General features: G+C 40.4%; 1 protein-coding gene across 1 annotated transcript; it reads left to right on the plus strand.

The window, feature by feature from the left end:
• The first annotated feature begins 8,146 nt into the window (after positions 1 to 8,146).
• Positions 8,147 to 14,560, plus strand: LOC127934549 (uncharacterized). Its single transcript, XM_052532009.1, has 6 exons — positions 8,147 to 8,361; positions 8,465 to 8,533; positions 8,717 to 8,818; positions 9,985 to 10,390; positions 10,515 to 10,652; positions 10,844 to 14,560. The coding sequence occupies exons 1-6, from the start codon at positions 8,170 to 8,172 to the stop codon at positions 11,008 to 11,010; spliced, it is 1,074 nt and encodes a 357-aa protein (XP_052387969.1). The 5' UTR covers positions 8,147 to 8,169; the 3' UTR covers positions 11,011 to 14,560.
• Positions 14,561 to 17,982: the final 3,422 nt, after the last annotated feature.

A 17,982-nucleotide genomic window follows, 5' to 3' on the forward strand; every position in this document is an offset into this window, starting at 1 on the left:
GACTCGGGTGGATCTGTTTGAGAATCGAGACACATCGCACTGTCCCCTCTGGCTTCCTCTGACTCATCCAGCTCCACTGGCACTGGACGCCATGGTACAGACGTGGCAGAGGCTTCATCTGTAAATTTTTCCCCCAATTGCTCTGCTCCCGGGAGTTCTGGAGAAAGTGCGCCGTTCTGGCCGGACCAGGTATGGTTCCTGGGCCTGATTTCTCTTTTTGACGGCACTCCATGGGAGGTTCCCGTCAGGAGAAATCTCCTCTCGCAGGCGGAGGGTGCACCCCCGCATGGAGCTTAGAGGCTGTAAGTGTGTTCTCTGAAGAGGCACAACTCTTAGCTTCTGGTCTCTCAACCGAGGTTGTTAAGACTATTCTCCAATCCAATGCTCCCCCAATCAGGAAACTGTATGCCTTGAATTGGAAGCTTTTCACTTCTTGGTGTGGAGACCGCCAGCTCGACCCAGTTAACTGCCCGGCTGGCACAGTGCTGGAGTTCCTGCTGGCTCTCCACAGGGTTGACCCGCTCCACCCTGAAGGGCAGAAACCCTCTGGTTAAATGTTTCCTCCATGGTGCGCTGAGGCTGAGGTTGAGGCCTCTGGCCAGAAGAAGCTTATGCTAAGCGGTGATCAGGATGCTATCCTAAGCCTCGAGTCCTCTGATCTCCCCGATTCTGGGGGTCTTCTTTGCATTCAGTTGAGCTAAAGTTTCCTTCATTGAAAACTCTGCTCCTGCTTGCACTGGCCTCCATCAAGAGAATGGGGGACCTGCATGCATTTTGATGATTCGTGCCTAGAGTTCGGGCCGGCTGACCCCCAGGTAATCCTGAGGCCCTGGCCTGGCTACGTGCCCAAGGTTCCCACTACACCCTTCAAAGACCAAGTGGTGAACCTGCAAGCGCTGCCCCTGGAGGAGGCAGACCCAGCCCTGGCTTTGCTTTATCACGTCCGAGCATTAAGGTGCTACGTAGACCAGACACAAAGCTTCAGGACCTCAGACCAGCTCTTTGTCTGTTACAGAGGCCGGCAGAAGGGGAGTGCCGTCTCTAAGCAGAGGATGGCCCACTGGATTGTGGATGCCATAACCCTGGCTTATCTGGCTCAGGATGTGCCCTGTCCGTTCAGGTTGCGAGCTCACTCAACTAGAAGTGTTGCATCCTCCTGGGCACTGGCTCGTGGTGCCTCACTGACAGATATTTGTAGAGCTGCTGGCTGGGCGACCCCTAACACGTTCGCTAGGTTCCATCGCCTTCGTGTAAAGCCGATATCCTCCTGTGTTCCCACCTCAAACGGGTAGTGGCACTGAGAGGCCCCGGTTAGTGTCGGCTTGCTTAAACTGCTCCAAAGTGTCCGTACTGTAGACCCTGTTGAGATCCTCCATCACCCTAAGCAGCTGGACGCGGCAGAACGTCCGACACCAGGCCTTCATGATGTATCCGTGAGAACCATGGACGGGTGGGTTTCAATTTTGTAACCTAAGTGGTACTCGTATGTGTATAGTCCATGGTATAGCCTTAGAGCCCGTGTTTCCCCGGCAGACTTCTGCTTTCCCAAGAGGGTTTTTAATCACCTCAAATTTCTCTGTATACTCCAAAATGGATGCTATATGTGTATTTGCTTTCGAGACCTCCTTCCGGAAGGATGGGGCTTCCGCAGCGTCCCGGTTCTAAGCGGACCGGGTACGTTTTCCCAGTGTTATCCAATCTCACCCAGTGAGGCAGTGCTTTGACAATGGTGAGTGGAGTTGCTTGTTCTGAGCCCCGTCCTACACCTAATAGGGGCGCAGGCGGCTCGCACAGGGCACTGGAATGGGCAGCACCCATGGCGCTTTGATAGGGATCCCATATTCGTCGGTCACCGACGTGGTGTCGAGAGTGACCGACTGAAAGGGAAGTCTCAGTTACATAAGGAAACCCTTATTCCCTGAAGGAGGGAACGGAGACACCATGTCCCTTCGCCATGGTTGCTGTACCGCCGCTGAGATGCCGGGTCCCCCGCTCGGCTCCTCAGCGAAAAACTTGAATGCATTGCACCTGCTGCCTTCTTCTACTCACGCAGTAATCAGCAGCAGCTGGATGCAATAATTGTGCATTGGCTCATTTAGTTTACACTCAAAGTAGATTGGTCTATCGAAGCGATATCCCATATTTGTCGGTCACCGACATGGCGTCTCCGTTCCCTCCTTCAGGGAACGAGGGTTACCATACGTAACCGAGACGTTACATACGTAACCTTAGACATTTTTTTATGAAAAAAAAAGTAATTCAATGTAACAGTTCTAAGAGAGTGTTCTTAGAAATATATCTGTTACAAAGAATGATGATGGATCATTATTTCACCCATATTTTGTCATTTTTATTTACACAAGAAGCATTCAGTAGACACTTTTAAATTGATAAATTTGATTTGATTTATTTTATATAAAGTATTTTTTATATTATTATTATTATTATTATAAATAATATATATATATATATATATATATATATATATATATATATATATATATATATATATATATATATATATATATATATATATCACACATATGTATACACATATACAAACCTGATTCCAAAAAAGTTGGGACACTGTACAAATTGTGAGTCAAAAAGGAAGTAAATAATTTACAAATCTCATAAAATTATATTTTATTCACAATAGACTATAGATAATATATCAGATGTTTAAAGTGAGACATTTTGAAATGTCATGCAAAATATTGGCTTATTTTGGATTTCATGAGAGCTACACATTCCAAAAAAGTTGGGACAGGTAGTAATAAGAGGCCGGAAAAGTTAAATGTACATATAAGGAACAGCTGGAGGACCAATTTGCAACTTATTAGGTTGATCGGCAACATTATTGGGTATAAAAAGAGCCTCTCAGAGTGGCAGTGTCTCTCACCAATTCCCCCAATGCTGTGGCAAAAAACAGTGAAGCAATATCAGAAAGGAGTTTCTCAGAGAAAAATTGCAAAGAGTTTGAAGTTATCATCATCTACAGTGCATAATATCATCCAAAGATTCAGAGAATCTGAAACAATCTCTGTCAAAAGGGTAAAGGCCGGAAAACTATACTGGATGCCTGTGATCTTCGGGCCCTTAGACGGCACTGCATCACATACAGAAATGCTACTGTAATGGAAATCACAACATGGGCTCAGGAATACTTCCAGAAAAAATTGTCGGTGAAAACAATCCACCATGCCATTCGGCATTGCTGGCTTAAACTCTAAAGGTCAAAATAAAAGCCATATCTAAACATGATCCAGAAGCGCAGGCATTTTCTCTGGGCCAAGGCTCATTTAAAATGGACTGTGGCAAAGTGGAAAACTGTTCTTTGGTCAGACGAATCAAAATTTGAAGTTCTTTTTGGCAAACTGGAATGCCATGTCATCCGGACTAAAGAGGACAAGGACACCCCGAGTTGTTATCAGCGCTCAGTTTAGAAGCCTGCATCTCTGATGGTATGGGGTTGCGTGAGTGCGTGTGGCATGGGCAGCTTACACATCTGGAAAGGCACCATCAATGCTGAAAGATATATCCAAGTTCTAGAACAACGTATGCTCCCATCCAGACATCGTCTCTTTCAGGGAAGAACTTTCATTTTCCAACATTCCTTAAAATGGTAAATTTTCTCAGTTTAAACATTTGATATGTCATCTATGTTGTATTCTGAATAAAATATAAAAATGTGAAACTTCCACATCATTGCATTCTGTTTTTATTCACAATTTGTACAGTGTCCCAACTTTTTTGGAATCGGGTTTGTATTATTCTTATATAGTATTTATATATATATATATATATATATATATATATATATATATATATATATATATATATATATATATATATATATATATATATGTGGGTGTGTGTGTGTGTGTGTGTGTGTATGTATATACTGTATACACACATGCATACGTGTATATAAGGCTCCGTTAAAACGGTTAGATTATTTCATTTTAAAATCTTCATATTTTGGTGTGAATTGGTTTGAATTTTTCCCACTCAAACTTCTTGTTGAAGTAGTACACTGAAATAGCAAGGAAACCTGCAGAGAACATACAGTGACAAAAAAAAATCAAAAGGTTTAGTTAGTGGTTTTGTTTTAGGTTTAACCTTTTTGTCAATAGGTAGTATGTGTAATTTACATTCGCCCCTAAGCAAATCCATAACATTGCCCATCAGTTTAGATGTGGCTATGTACTGTAGATTGTAAGACGTGCAACATGATATGTCACATGGTTATGGTCAGAGGACTTATTCTTCCCGGGGCAAAAGATGAAGATGGACAGCCATCTCCTCTTCCTCTCTCTCGGCAGATCTGAGAAACAGTAGCAGCAGAGACACAGGAAGACTTACCTGGTTATGTAACTGTAGACCTTGTATTTGTCCTCTCTGGGTTCACATTTACAGCCCTGACGGAGGGAGCAGAGCTTGAAGACACCCTGCGTATCTCTTCCTAGGCTCTGCCACTTTGCATTAGTGTTTGATTTCATAGTCACTGATAATTGGCCCAGTTTGTGTTTTTATGTTTGTCCTTTTTCACACTGACATTAGGCTTTATGGCAACAGAGATATGAACAGCAACACAATGCCACACTAGGAAGAGACATCAGGCATCCAACCCAACAATTCAGAAGATATGTTATTTCTATTTATAATAAAGAACAGAGGTCCGAGTTAAACTGATGCTTGAGGGTAAATAATTTTATGCATCAGGATGTTTTCCATCCAACCCTATCTATCTATCTATCTATCTATCTATCTATTTTTGTACATAAATTCATTTTTTACTTTAGATGTTCAATTATCATAGTACAATATTTCTGCCTCTGTTTAAAGCTGAAACTGTTATATTGTTTCATTTTAAAATCTGAAAATTTGGTTTTGAATAAGCTTGAAACCTCAGATCTATATGCAAACATTTACATAATAATACTCAGATAAAAAGGGAACGCTTTTATTTCTGGCTGTTTCACTCCCTTCCTTGCTGGCAAAAGGCGCTCTTTCTTATTCATTTCTTTCAAAATAAATCAGTTCAGACAAAATGAGATGTCAGCCAAGGGACAGGATAGCCTTTCAAGCAAACATGCAAACTAGCAGGGCTCTGCATTGAAAGCTTCCTATCTGACAACAATTCACTCTATTAGCTAAGAACACTAATGAATAAGACAGAATTGAGTGTTTTCTTCTCAAAAAAATAAAATAAAAATAATAATAATAATATTTTTGTTTAATGCTTAACTTGTTAAATCATGTGATGAGGCTCAATTCTCACTTGAACACTAGTGATGCTACAGTATGTGTGATGTGATCCTGAGAACAATTTTTAAGCACTTTTGATGAACTTTTCCTCATCCTCGGGCCATCTGAGATGTAAATGAGTTTATATATATATATATATATATATATATATATATATATATGAAAATTACTCATTCAGTCAGTCAGTCATTCATTCATATTTATTTGTTTTGGAGTGAACTATTTTTAAGTTTTTAACATTACACAATCAAATTTCCCCCCTAAACCACGGATAGATTTGGTTCAAATGTTACAGATATTGTGTTCAAATACACACAGTACTGTTTAGCCCTGTACACTGTGGCATGTGTGAAATTCAATTATGGTCATGCTGTCCAGTCTCTCTGAGTAACACTTTGTAACTGGAGAAAGCACCGGCCAGGTGGTGACCCTGCAGGCAGTACCCAGCACTGAGCACACTGCCCTGGGCCAAGGCCATAAGATGGACCACTGCCATTTTCCTACATGACAACACAAAACACAGTCTCATGATCCAGACACACTGGGAGTAGGGCACAGTCCACACTCACAACCACCGCCAATTCCACAGACGCCTGGGCTCTCAGGGTCGCTGCCACAGAGATGCACATTGCATAGCACTTTGCTCCATAATTCATACTAAGTTCTTAAAATAGCGCCCTTCTGACAGTACTCAGTGTTCCACAAGCTCACTGGAATAGAATCAATGCATTCGCTTAGATCCTGAACACAGGCTGAATAGAAAACACCATACGGCTTTGCCTGAGAGGAAAACCTTAATAATTGTTGACTTTGTTATCATACTTTTTTATAATTTTGTATATATATATATATATATATATATAATCATCTTATCATATAATAATACTTAAGAAATTACTATTTTTAAATTGTTGTTTGTAAATAAATAATAATAATAATATGCAGTTAATAATAATAACAATTAGAAATAAAACAAATAATTTTCTTGAATGTTTATTATTACCATTTTAGTTTATTCATAATTAGAATAAAAATAAATGTAATTGATTTTGATGTTGATGATTTTGATATTATATTAATAATAATAACTTAACCAATTAATAATAATATGCATGATAGCTATTTAATTTTTGTCAAAAATCTTTTACTTTTGTGTATATAAAGGTCTACTGAATTTAAAGTGCAAAATTATTTTCTATGCAAAGTTCACCTAGCATTCATACCCATCATGAAATCACATAGCCTCTGTATTTCGTCTTTGGTTGGCCCATTCATGCTGAGGTGTAATGTTCATGGGCAAAAATGCATAGTCTCTACCTGTATGCAAGCTTTCATCTGGCATCAAAGCTCTGTTCTGCGACCTGCCTTATTGTTTCGAACCTTTCACTCACAGAAAATCATTGTATGTTATGCTATCTTTGAAAAACGTAAAGCTTGATATCACAAGCTGACATGACACAGAATGTGATCATCTGTTGGACATGACTGGTGCGTCAGTCAACCTGTCCTGGAAAAGCTGCTAATGATGTTGACAGTGTGGGGGAAATACAGAAGTTACTGCAGAGCCCCTTTATTATCCATGCCTAATGATAGCAGGCATGTGTAGGAGAAACTTCAGGGCAGCCTCTCTGGGGTCCGTGCAAACTCCCCCCTCCGAACCCCCTTGACTGGCAGGCCAACTAATGGGTTCTGACTGAGGAGAATCAGCCTCTATTAAGAGGAAGCAGCAAGTCCTGCCATAGGCCAAAAGAAAGAGATGCCAAGCTGTATTCAAGGAAGAATTCACGAGCATCCTCCACCCATTCAGTAGACCATCTCTAACTATACGAGGTCGAATACTTCCTGCAGGCTGGTCACTCACCACCCGTCACAAATAATCTATAAATGCAGTCCGAATAGGATGAGCTTCATTAGTAGCGGCATTGGTATGTTAAAATGATTGTCAATTCAAGCTGTATTCCACTGGCCTTCACCACCTTGATGAATAAATAATGTGTATTTTCTCCTCAGTATTTCTATTTTTAACCAGCTAAAGCTCATAGCAAAAACCTCAAACCATTTTATCAAGCATTAATGACAAGCATTAATGACAGGACACTATTGAGATTAAATATCTCCTTTTCAGGTTACACTTTCATTAACCTGAAAAGACTCCATTTTCAGTCAATAAACCCACTCAAAGCTGGAGTTCTGAAGCTGGATGATGTAACAATGGCAAAAAAATAAGCGTCTTTACATAATTTGACTGTGTCCTCGGTGTCTATGGTGGTTATGACCCTTCTTGGTGACTTTCACTCATTGTTATTGTAGCACATAATAAAATTATGCACATCTGCATGTGCCATATCACTAATGTTCGTCTTTGATAATAAATAGACACGTTCCAGTCTTTCATGTAAAACCTAATATTGGCCACATGTTTTTATTCATGCAATAAATATTTGACATGTGCCAAACAGCCATCAAAGGCATTTTCACCCGTAAATTAGGCACCAATTGTTCATTAAGGGTCAGGTGTGAACCACACACTTATGAAGTTCTGTATGCATATAAAGCCTTATGTTTAGTGGTCTGAACACATTTGAGATTTAATTATCGTTCAAAACCTGTATGACTTTCTTCTGTGGAATATTTTGAAGAATGTTGGTAACCAAACAGTTTGGGTGGCCGCTGACTCAAAATATATACATTTTGTGTTCAACAGAAGAACCAGAGTCTGTGGAATGACATTGAGTGCGAGTAAATGATGACAGAATCAGTTTTAATTAATTTAATTTGCTTCTTGTTGCAAAAAAATCACAAAGAACCAAATTGTGATTTTTAAAGACACCAACTGTACATGTCTAGCATATATACTAAGATTATAAGTATTGAGTGTTCATTTTATGTTTTTATAGCATGGATGCATCTAAAGAAGACTCGTCTTTGGGAAGACTTGCAAACGATGAGACCAGAAATCCTACTTGCAAAATGAGAACTGTTGAAGTGAGCAGAAAACCTCACCTGTGTCTGTTTGCTGTACGAGACATTCTACCAGGAGAGGAAATCACTTACAATTATGGAGACTCAGATTGGCCATGGCGAGTCAAGGTACTATCAATAAAATGCTAAAGAGATTGATCAGTAATTCATGATAATTTTTTACTCTAATTCTGATTAGTTACCATGTGATTGTGGTCTCATATTTCTCAAGCCTTTGAATAAAGCATCAGCAGAATCCACTGATAAAACGAGAGCCAGCAGTTTGCGCCTGCATAAATCTGTAAGTCCACTTTAAAACATCTGTATCATTATTCTATATTATTGACTCTCTCAGCATAGAGTTGTGTGTGGAATGATATATAAAGTATAGGACAGCTAGAGGAATGAACATTAACAAGTTTTTTTTGTCCTTTACAAATATTCTGATATTTTGATATTCACTGGTTTCTTTTCTGACATCTAGCCCCATTGTGTAGCTTCTGTTTCCTCTCCTGAACTGGACAAGGTAAACAGCAATGGTCCTCATAAGCAGTCAGGCAAATCAAGAACATCAAGGAATAAAACGGTAACCATCTTAAACATGCAGCAACTATCTACTGATGTTTACTGCCAGCTAGTTAAAAATGCAATAAGTGATTTCTGAGAAACACTTAATATTTGAAATCGACACCCAAACAAACAGACCCCTCCCTTCATTGCTCCGCCCCCAAAATAATGAACACGCAACACAGTCAACCACTATTAGCTGGTGCTCAGGTGTTCAAATAGAAAATATCTTTATTGCTGGCAAACCATAGAATGGTTTGGTTTAAGTTGATTTGTAGGTGCATATCGACTTCATCAAGCACCCGTGTCATTTGAAATGTATTTATGTACTCACAATTAAAAAAAACAAACAAGAAATTATTTAACGCTGCAGTCCTAGTTTTTCGTCTTTGTCGCCATTTCTGTTCGAAATCTGCAATTGCAGTCATTCGTGGAACTATCAACTTTACATGGGTTGTGCTTTGACACGGCACAGCGCGAATGAATCCAATGTTTTGAGGAGAACGTGCTGCTGTCAATCACATCGCGTCGGTGTGGATACTGTCATTTGCAATGACAGATTATACTTTTTGGAAGTATGAGTCATGACCAACAGAAGAATGTTCACCGGAAAATGACACTGGAACAAGTAACATCCACTTTTGTTCTGACCAACTAAGGGGAAAAAAAGCATTGCAGTAAATCGCGCTGATGAAAGGTGGGGTATGTGATTTGCAAAACGGCCGGGAGATTTTGAAAATACACAACTCCTATGGTCTTACCTTCTTTCCTTTGACTCCACCCATTCGAAGAACATGGACACGATGGGGAGGGGCTATGGTACGACAGTTTGATTGACACAGTTACTGTCTAATGATTCTAGGTAGTTTTGGAAATGATTGGCTGGAGTTCTTCGAGTCCTGCCTGTTCCACAGATGATTAAATTGCTTACTTTTCATTTCAGTGCTTCTAACTCAGTGGCTGTAAGTGGGTTAGGAATAGGATTTCAAGTGATTTTGAAAAAATGGACAAAAAAGACAATTACATACCCCACCTTTAAATCTAACAATCGCTTATCAATTATCATATCACATCAAACCGTGCAAACTATACTTTGTTCTCAAATTGTTAATGTTAACAACATCAGCATTGTGTGACTACATTTAAGGCCCTTCAGATATTTATCCTTGTTTTCGTGTGGGCCAGGCGGCCAGTCTCTTTTTTTCTGTAGCCACTCCAAAGTCCAAGTCACCCACGTCACCTTCAACCTCGCCTGTGCAGCCCTCATCATCCTCGCCTGCCTACAGAGGAGGAGAGTGCATCAACAAAGCTGCTTGCGAATGTGGCATAAAGAACCCTAAAGCACTGTCATCAACTAGGCTCAGGAAACACATAGCAACCATGTCTAAAATTCTTAACCTTAATGAGAATGAAGCAGACCAACTGGCTGATTTCCTTGGTCACGATATCCGAATCCACAGACAGTATTATCGGTTACCAGAGGGAACACTGCAGCTGGCAAAAATGAGTAAAGTCCTAATGGCCATGGAGAAAGGAACACTGTCTGACTACAAAGGAAAGAAACTTGATGACATTGAAATCGACCCAAATGGTATGAGTATACATGCTCTGTGTGTATCTGTGCTGTACATATTTGCAAAACAATGTATATATTCATTTCACAGATACTAGGTATAAGCAATAAAGTGTTCATTTTTCGTTAATTAATTATTAAGAGCAACTTGAGGCCCAAGGTGATTCCATGTCAAGTGATGAGGAGGATTCCAGTGACCTATCTCAGACACCAGCACCAGCACCAATACAGACTGATCAACCTGTTCAATCTGAACAAGCTGTTTCACAGGAGGATCAAGGTAAGAAAAATCTCTACATTGCACAAACAACAATAATCAAATAAACATGAATTGGCTCCATGCAGCAATATCCAGACAAATTCAAAAAAAAAAATTATGCATTGGGAACACAGTCTTGATTTGCTCTTTACTCACCGATTTAGTTGTAATGAGAATGTGTAATGAGAATTTACTTTTTAATTATTTCATAGGTTCTTCAAATGCTCCAAAAAAGAAATGGGAGGACAGTGAGGTAAAAGCAGTAGAGAGACACATGATGAGTTTCATCAAGACATGCAAAGTTCCTGGTAAGCAAGACTGTGAAAGATGCATTCACGCAGAGCCAGAAGCTTTACGCAGCGAACATGGACTGGTGTGAAAAATTATGTGCGGAACAGGATCACGACTCTTAAAAGAAAGGGTGGTTTGTAGGGAGGGACAAACACTTCAACACTTTGCACATTATGCTCTTTTTGTAGGAAATGGAGCTAAATTAAAAGAAATGAGGATAAAGGTGTAGAAATATTTTGTGGATGGAATGAAACAGAATATAAAGTGAAACGTTAGAGTATAAGAAGGCTAATGAAGAAGTAGAGGATAGTAAGAGTCAATTTTCTTTGTTCAGTTACAATATAGTTGGATGAAATGTCATGTTAAACTTTTTGATATTTCTGTCATAGAGGGAGGGGAGAATGTAAAGATGATAAAAAAGGGAAGAGTGAATAGCTGTGCTGGACATGGGCTGTGGCTGGATCTAACCGATTGGTGAGAGTTGCTGTGTGCAGACTAGAGAAGCTGAAAACTGAGATGTGATGTCAGACACTTTCTGCTTCCCGTAGTGATGCAGAGCCAGAAGCTTTGAAGCAGGGAACATGGACTGGTGTGAAAAATTATGTGCGGAACAGGATCACGACTTCTAAAAGAAAGGGTGGTTTGTAGGGAGGCACAAACACTTCAACACTTTGCACATTATGCTCTTTTCGTAAGAAATGGAGCTAAATTAAAAGAAATTAAGATAAAGGTGTAGACATTAAAATTAAGAGACGCTCGCGCTGTTTGCATACTTTACCACAGCTGAAGTAGAAAAAATGCATTATTTTCCAAATACACAGATATTTCGGAGACATTTTCATTCAATACATGCACTGCTTGATACAGTGTCTGTTTGTACAAGAATAAAGTTCAACATAAGCCTAAATACAAACGTAAAGCGGGAAGAGAGAATGTAAAGGGGGACGTTAAAGGACGTAAAGTAGAAGAGCATGTAAAGGGGACGTAAAGAGGGAGGAGAGAATGTAAAGGGGACGTAAAGAGGGAGGAGAGAATGTAACTGGGACGTAAAGAGGGAGGAGAGAATGTAAAGGGGACGTAAAGAGGGAGGAGAGAATGTAAAGAGGGAGGAGAGATTGTAACGGGGACGTAAAGAGGGAGGAGAGAATGTAAAGAGGGAGGAGAGATTGTAACGGGGACGTAAAGAGGGAGGAGAGAATGTAACGGGGACGTAAAGAGGGAGGAGAGAATGTAACGGGACGTAAAGAGGGAGGAGAGAATGTAAAGGGGACGTAAAGAGGGAGGAGAGAATGTAAAGGGGACGTAAAGAGGGAGGAGAGAATGTAAAGGGGACGTAAAGAGGGAGGAGAGAATGTAACTGGGACGTAAAGAGGGAGGAGAGAATGTAAAGGGGACGTAAAGAGGGAGGAGAGAATGTAAAGAGGGAGGAGAGAATGTAAAGGGGACGTAAAGAGGGAGGAGAGAATGTAAAGAGGGAGGAGAGATTGTAACGGGGACGTAAAGAGGGAGGAGAGAATGTAAAGAGGGAGGAGAGAATGTAACTGGGACGTAAAGAGGGAGGAGAGAATGTAACGGGGACGTAAAGAGGGAGGAGAGAATGTAAAGGGGACGTAAAGAGGGAGGAGAGAATGTAAAGGGGACGTAAAGAGGGAGGAGAGAATGTAACTGGGACGTAAAGAGGGAGGAGAGAATGTAACTGGGACGTAAAGAGGGAGGAGAGAATGTAACTGGGACGTAAAGAGGGAGGAGAGAATGTAAAGGGGACGTAAAGAGGGAGGAGAGTATGTAAAGAGGGAGGAGAGAATGTAACTGGGACGTAAAGAGGGAGGAGAGAATGTAACTGGGACGTAAAGAGGGAGGAGAGAATGTAAAGGGGACGTAAAGAGGGAGGAGAGAATGTAAAGAGGGAGGAGAGAATGTAAAGGGGACGTAAAGAGGGAGGAGAGAATGTAAAGGGGACGTAAAGAGGGAGGAGAGAATGTAAAGGGGACGTAAAGAGGGAGGAGAGAATGTAACTGGGACGTAAAGAGGGAGGAGAGAATGTAAAGAGGGAGGAGAGAATGTAAAGGGGACGTAAAGAGGGAGGAGAGAATGTAAAGAGGGAGGAGAGAATGTAACGGGGACGTAAAGAGGGAGGAGAGAATGTAAAGAGGGAGGAGAGAATGTAACGGGGACGTAAAGAGGGAGGAGAGAATGTAAAGAGGGAGGAGAGAATGTAACTGGGACGTAAAGAGGGAGGAGAGAATGTAAAGAGGGAGGAGAGAATGTAAAGGGGACGTAAAGAGGGAGGAGAGAATGTAAAGAGGGAGGAGAGATTGTAACGGGACATAAAGAGGGAGGAGAGAATGTAAAGGAGACGTAAAGAGGGAGGAGAGAATGTAACGGGGACGTAAAGAGGGAGGAGAGAATGTAACGGGGACGTAAAGAGGGAGGAGAGAATGTAACGGGGATGTAAAGAGGGAGGAGAGAATGTAAAGGGGATGTAAAGAGGGAGGAGATAATGTAAAGAGGGAGGAGAGAATGTAAGAGGGACGTAAAGAGGGAGGAGAGAATGTAAAGGGGACGTAAAGAGGGAGGAGTGAATGTAAGAGGGAGGAGAGAATGTAAGAGGGACGTAAAGAGGGAGGAGAGAATGTAAAGGGGACGTAAAGAGGGAGGAGAGAATGTAAAGGGGACGTAAAGAGGGAGGAGAGAATGTAAAGGGGACGCAAAGAGGGAGGAGAGAATGTAAAGAGGGAGGAGAGAATGTAAGGGGGACGTAAAGAGGGAGGAGAGAATGTAAAGAGGGAGGAGAGAATGTAAAGGGGACGTAAAGAGGGAGGAGAGAATGTAAAGAGGGAGGAGAGAATGTAAGGGGGACGTAAAGAGGGAGGAGAGAATGTAAAGAGGGAGGAGAGAATGTAAAGGGGACGTAAAGAGGGAGGAGAGAATGTAAAGAGGGAGGAGAGAATGTAAGGGGGACGTAAAGAGGGAGGAGAGAATGTAAAGAGGGAGGAGAGAATGTAAAGGGGACGTAAAGAGGGAGGAGAGAATGTAAAGAGGGAGGAGAGAATGTAAGGGGGACGTAAAGAGGGAGGAGAGAATGTAAAGGGGACGTAAAGAGGGAGGAGAGAATGTAAAGAGGGAGGAGAGAATGTAAAGGGGACGTAAAGAGGGAGGAGAGAATGTAAAGAGGGAGGGGAGGAGAGCATTAGGCTTGTTGGACTTCATGCAGCGCTGCACAGAACGATCAGAACGAACTTGAGCAGTTCTTGACGGTTAGAACTTGTGTCTGACTTCAGACAGCGACGCCCATGCTGTGCCATAAGGCAACAGAGTACAACTAGAGTGATTGGAGAGCAGGAGGACTCAGATAGAGCAGATTCTCTAGAGCGACTCACGAGCTCTGATGATGACACAGCTAATCCACGATTGGCAGAGTACACTGCTTGACAACGATCACGTGTGTTTCATTTTTCTTCTCACACCTTCAGTTCCACTAAGGATCACATCTGTTCTTTATAACAGTAAAAGCTCTTTTCATGTAGTTGCGATAGACCCCACTTCACTGGTATTTTGGCTTATTTTGAACTTTATTCTTGTACAAACATTAGTGCATGTATTGAATGAAAATGTCTCTGAATTATCTGTATTTGGAAAATAATGCGTTTATTCCACTTCAGCTGTAGTAAAGTATGCAAACTTAGCCTGAGCATCACTACAGGAAGCAGAAAGTGTCTGACATCACATCTCAGTTTTCAGCTTCTCTCATCTGCACACGGCAACTCTCACCAATCGATTACATCCAGCCACAGCCCATGTCCAGCACAGCTAATATAAGGGAGGAATAGAGGCAGTAAATGTAAAGAGGATGAAAAGAGGGAGGAGTAAAGCGGGTAAAAAGAGTGAGGAGTAGAGTTAAAGAGGATAAAGAGAGGGAGGAGTGAAGAGGGAGGAGTAGAGTTAAAGAGGGAGGAGAGAATGTAAAGGAGGAAGTAGAGAGATTTTGAAGAAGGGTGGATGGAGGAAGTACAGAGGATAGTTGGGCACTGAGAATCATTCCCACCTCAAGTTAATTGATTTTTCATTGTTGTTCTGTCATTAACTGCAATGTGCACTTTCAACACAATGTGTCCAAGACTGTTAATATTAAAGAGTCATTTAATCAGAGTCCCCAAAGAGTCATTTAATCGGAGTGTGTGTGTCACTCGAGTCCCCAAAGAGTCATTTAATCGGAGTGTGTGTGTCACTCGAGTCCCCAAAGAGTCATTTAATCGGAGTGTGTGTGTCACTCGAGTCCCCAAAGAGTCATTTAATCGGAGTGTGTGTGTCACTCGAGTCCCCAAAGAGTCATTTAATCGGAGTGTGTGTGTGTCACTAGAGTCCCCAAAGGGTCATTTAATCGGAGTGTGTGTGTGTCGCTAGAGTCCCCAAAGAGTCATTTAATCGGAGTGTGTGTGTGTCACTAGAGTCCCCAAAGGGTCATTTAATCGGAGTGTGTGTGTGTCACTAGAGTCCCCAAAGGGTCATTTAATCGGAGTGTGTGTGTGTCGCTAGAGTCCCCAAAGGGTCATTTAATCGGAGTGTGTGTGTGTCGCTAGAGTCCCCAAAGGGTCATTTAATCGGAGAGTGTGTATCACTATTTTTATTTGTATAGAGTTTTTTTGACAATTACTACACTTTACAGAGGAACATGCCTAATGTCTTAAAACCCCAGTGTGTAGCCAAAGATGACTCTGGTGAGGAAAACTCCTTAAGATGTTTTTGTGATAATGATTAGTTTACAGTCTATGCTAAATTAACTAGAGGGATGCAGATTCGGTCAGTGAAAGGTTCTCTGCAATGAAGTGAAGTCCGTTTTATTTCTATAGCGCATGATACAATACAGATGGTTTCAAAGGAGCTTCACACAAATAAAATAACTTGCAAATGTCAACAATTATGAAATGACTAATGTAGAGCTGTTTTGCAGTTGAAATTAAAGACAATAGTGTTATTATTCAGCTCAATTCTGTTCATCTTTTGCTTCTGATAGTCAATCAGTCAAGTCAATAATATTTCTGAATGTTAATTGTCATTCCCAAACTGAGCAGCCAAAGGCACTTGATCTCAAGCTACAAATCAGACAAAACATGTAGGCTACCCATTTACAGTGATCTTGCTGAAAAGAAGAAACCCAGTTTACTCTCTCACACCTGTATCTTGATTTCACTGACCAGTATTGGAACTTTGAATTGTAATATTCTACTTCTGTCTTCTTAGGATAAATAATATATACCATCTAAACAATGTCCTGAAAGTATACCTTAACCAGAGTTTGTGTATCACCATGGTCCTCAAAGTATGACTTGATCAGAGTTTGTGTTTAATGTCCCCAAAAGCGACATATAAAATAATGTCCCTAAAGTGAAGGTAAAATGTCAGGTCTTTAAGGAAGGCTTTTATTGATAAAATCAAGTGATATTTGTGATGACAGATTCTCCAGAAGTGCAGTCATATCTTTCTTTAGTCTCTAGACCCTTCAGAAAGGGGTGTCCCTAAAGGTAGGGTTTCCAGTCATACGTCCTCACATTGTGGTTAAGTAGGTATGTGTGTGTGTGTGTGTGTGTGTGTGTGTGTGTGTGTGTGTGTGTGTGTGTGTGTGTGTGTAGCGGGTAGGTGATTGAGACTGGAAGTGTACCTTTAAGGCCTAATCATTGGCGCTGATCATTTGGATCAGGTGGGGTAAGTGAGGCGTCCTTTTAAATGCGTCGCAAGACATGAATAGAAAAACATTAATGCGGTGTGAGTTGAAGAGTGAGCCTTATAATGTGTCGTTTGTGCAAACAGGAGAATGTGAGTTTTTTTTGGAAGGTTATGTCGATTTAATATCGAACTTAATAAGAACCGCTTAACATGGCTCGTTTGTTTGTTTGTTTGCTTGTGGTTCGGCTTGGCGTCTGCGTGTATGGTAACCAGTAAATGGTGCCAGTAGTCACGAGTCTACAGACACTTGTTCGCATAATAGCGAGTAGTGATTCTACATGGGTTTGAAATAACGAGTAACATCGAGGAGAGTGTCCAGCTATTAATTAATCATTCATGCCGTTTAACTTTACTGTTAAAGGGTATATAGCTCTTACTTATTTGGGCTGGTGTCAAAAGAAAAAAATGTAAGTTTTATTTTTTTTTATTTTTTTTATCCTTTCTTAGACTTGATGTTTTAAAATGTTACAATGTGATCATAAAATATTTGTTTGTGATTTATAGGAGGATTGCCTTCATCGGTCACTAGCTACTGTTTTTCCTGGGTTTAATAATCTTGTTTCATTTTTTGTATTTCTTCATGTGTGTGTCTTGGGGATCTGCTACCACTGTTCTTTGACGTGGACCCAGGTGGGCCTAGGAGGGAGTCCGGCTAGTGGTAGTTCGTTAATTTAGATGGTGTGTGTGTGGGGTGTTTTTATTTTTATTTTTATTTTTTTTTCTGTCGTCATTCATCCTTTTGGCCTATGGGCATTGTGCAATATTTCCTTTAGGGACAGTGTCTATCTTACAATGTTTACGGTGTGAAGTGTGAAATGCTATGTTAATGTACGCAAGGCCAATTTTGTTTGAAGTGTTTCTTGCAGTGTTGGAATCATTTTTTACATGTTTAATTTAAAAGTTTTAGTAATGTTTTTGTTTTTACAGTTTGTCTTCTGTTCTAAATGAAGTTATTGTGGTACATTTTAAAATAAATTATTTATGTAAAGTAACTTTTTATGGTTTTAGTTTTATTTAACTCTAATAATTAGTGCTGGGCAACGATTACTTTAAAAAAAAAAATTTTTTTATTGTGATTAATTGCACAATGGTCCGCTAGTAATCCCAATTAATTGCATTATGCACAAACCTAATAATGCATTCAAAAGTAGTGTTATATGAACAAAAGAAAATCGCTGGGGCATATTTTTAGCAATAGCCAAAAAAACATTGTTTGGGTCAAAATTATACTTTTTATTTTTATTTTTTTTATGCCAAAAATCATTAGGATATTAAGTAAAGATCATGTTCCATGAAGATATTTTGTAAATGTCCTACTGTAAATATATCCATTTTT

Source organism: Carassius gibelio, chromosome A18 (assembly GCF_023724105.1).
Source record: "Carassius gibelio isolate Cgi1373 ecotype wild population from Czech Republic chromosome A18, carGib1.2-hapl.c, whole genome shotgun sequence".
Classification (NCBI taxonomy): Eukaryota; Metazoa; Chordata; class Actinopteri; order Cypriniformes; family Cyprinidae; genus Carassius; species Carassius gibelio.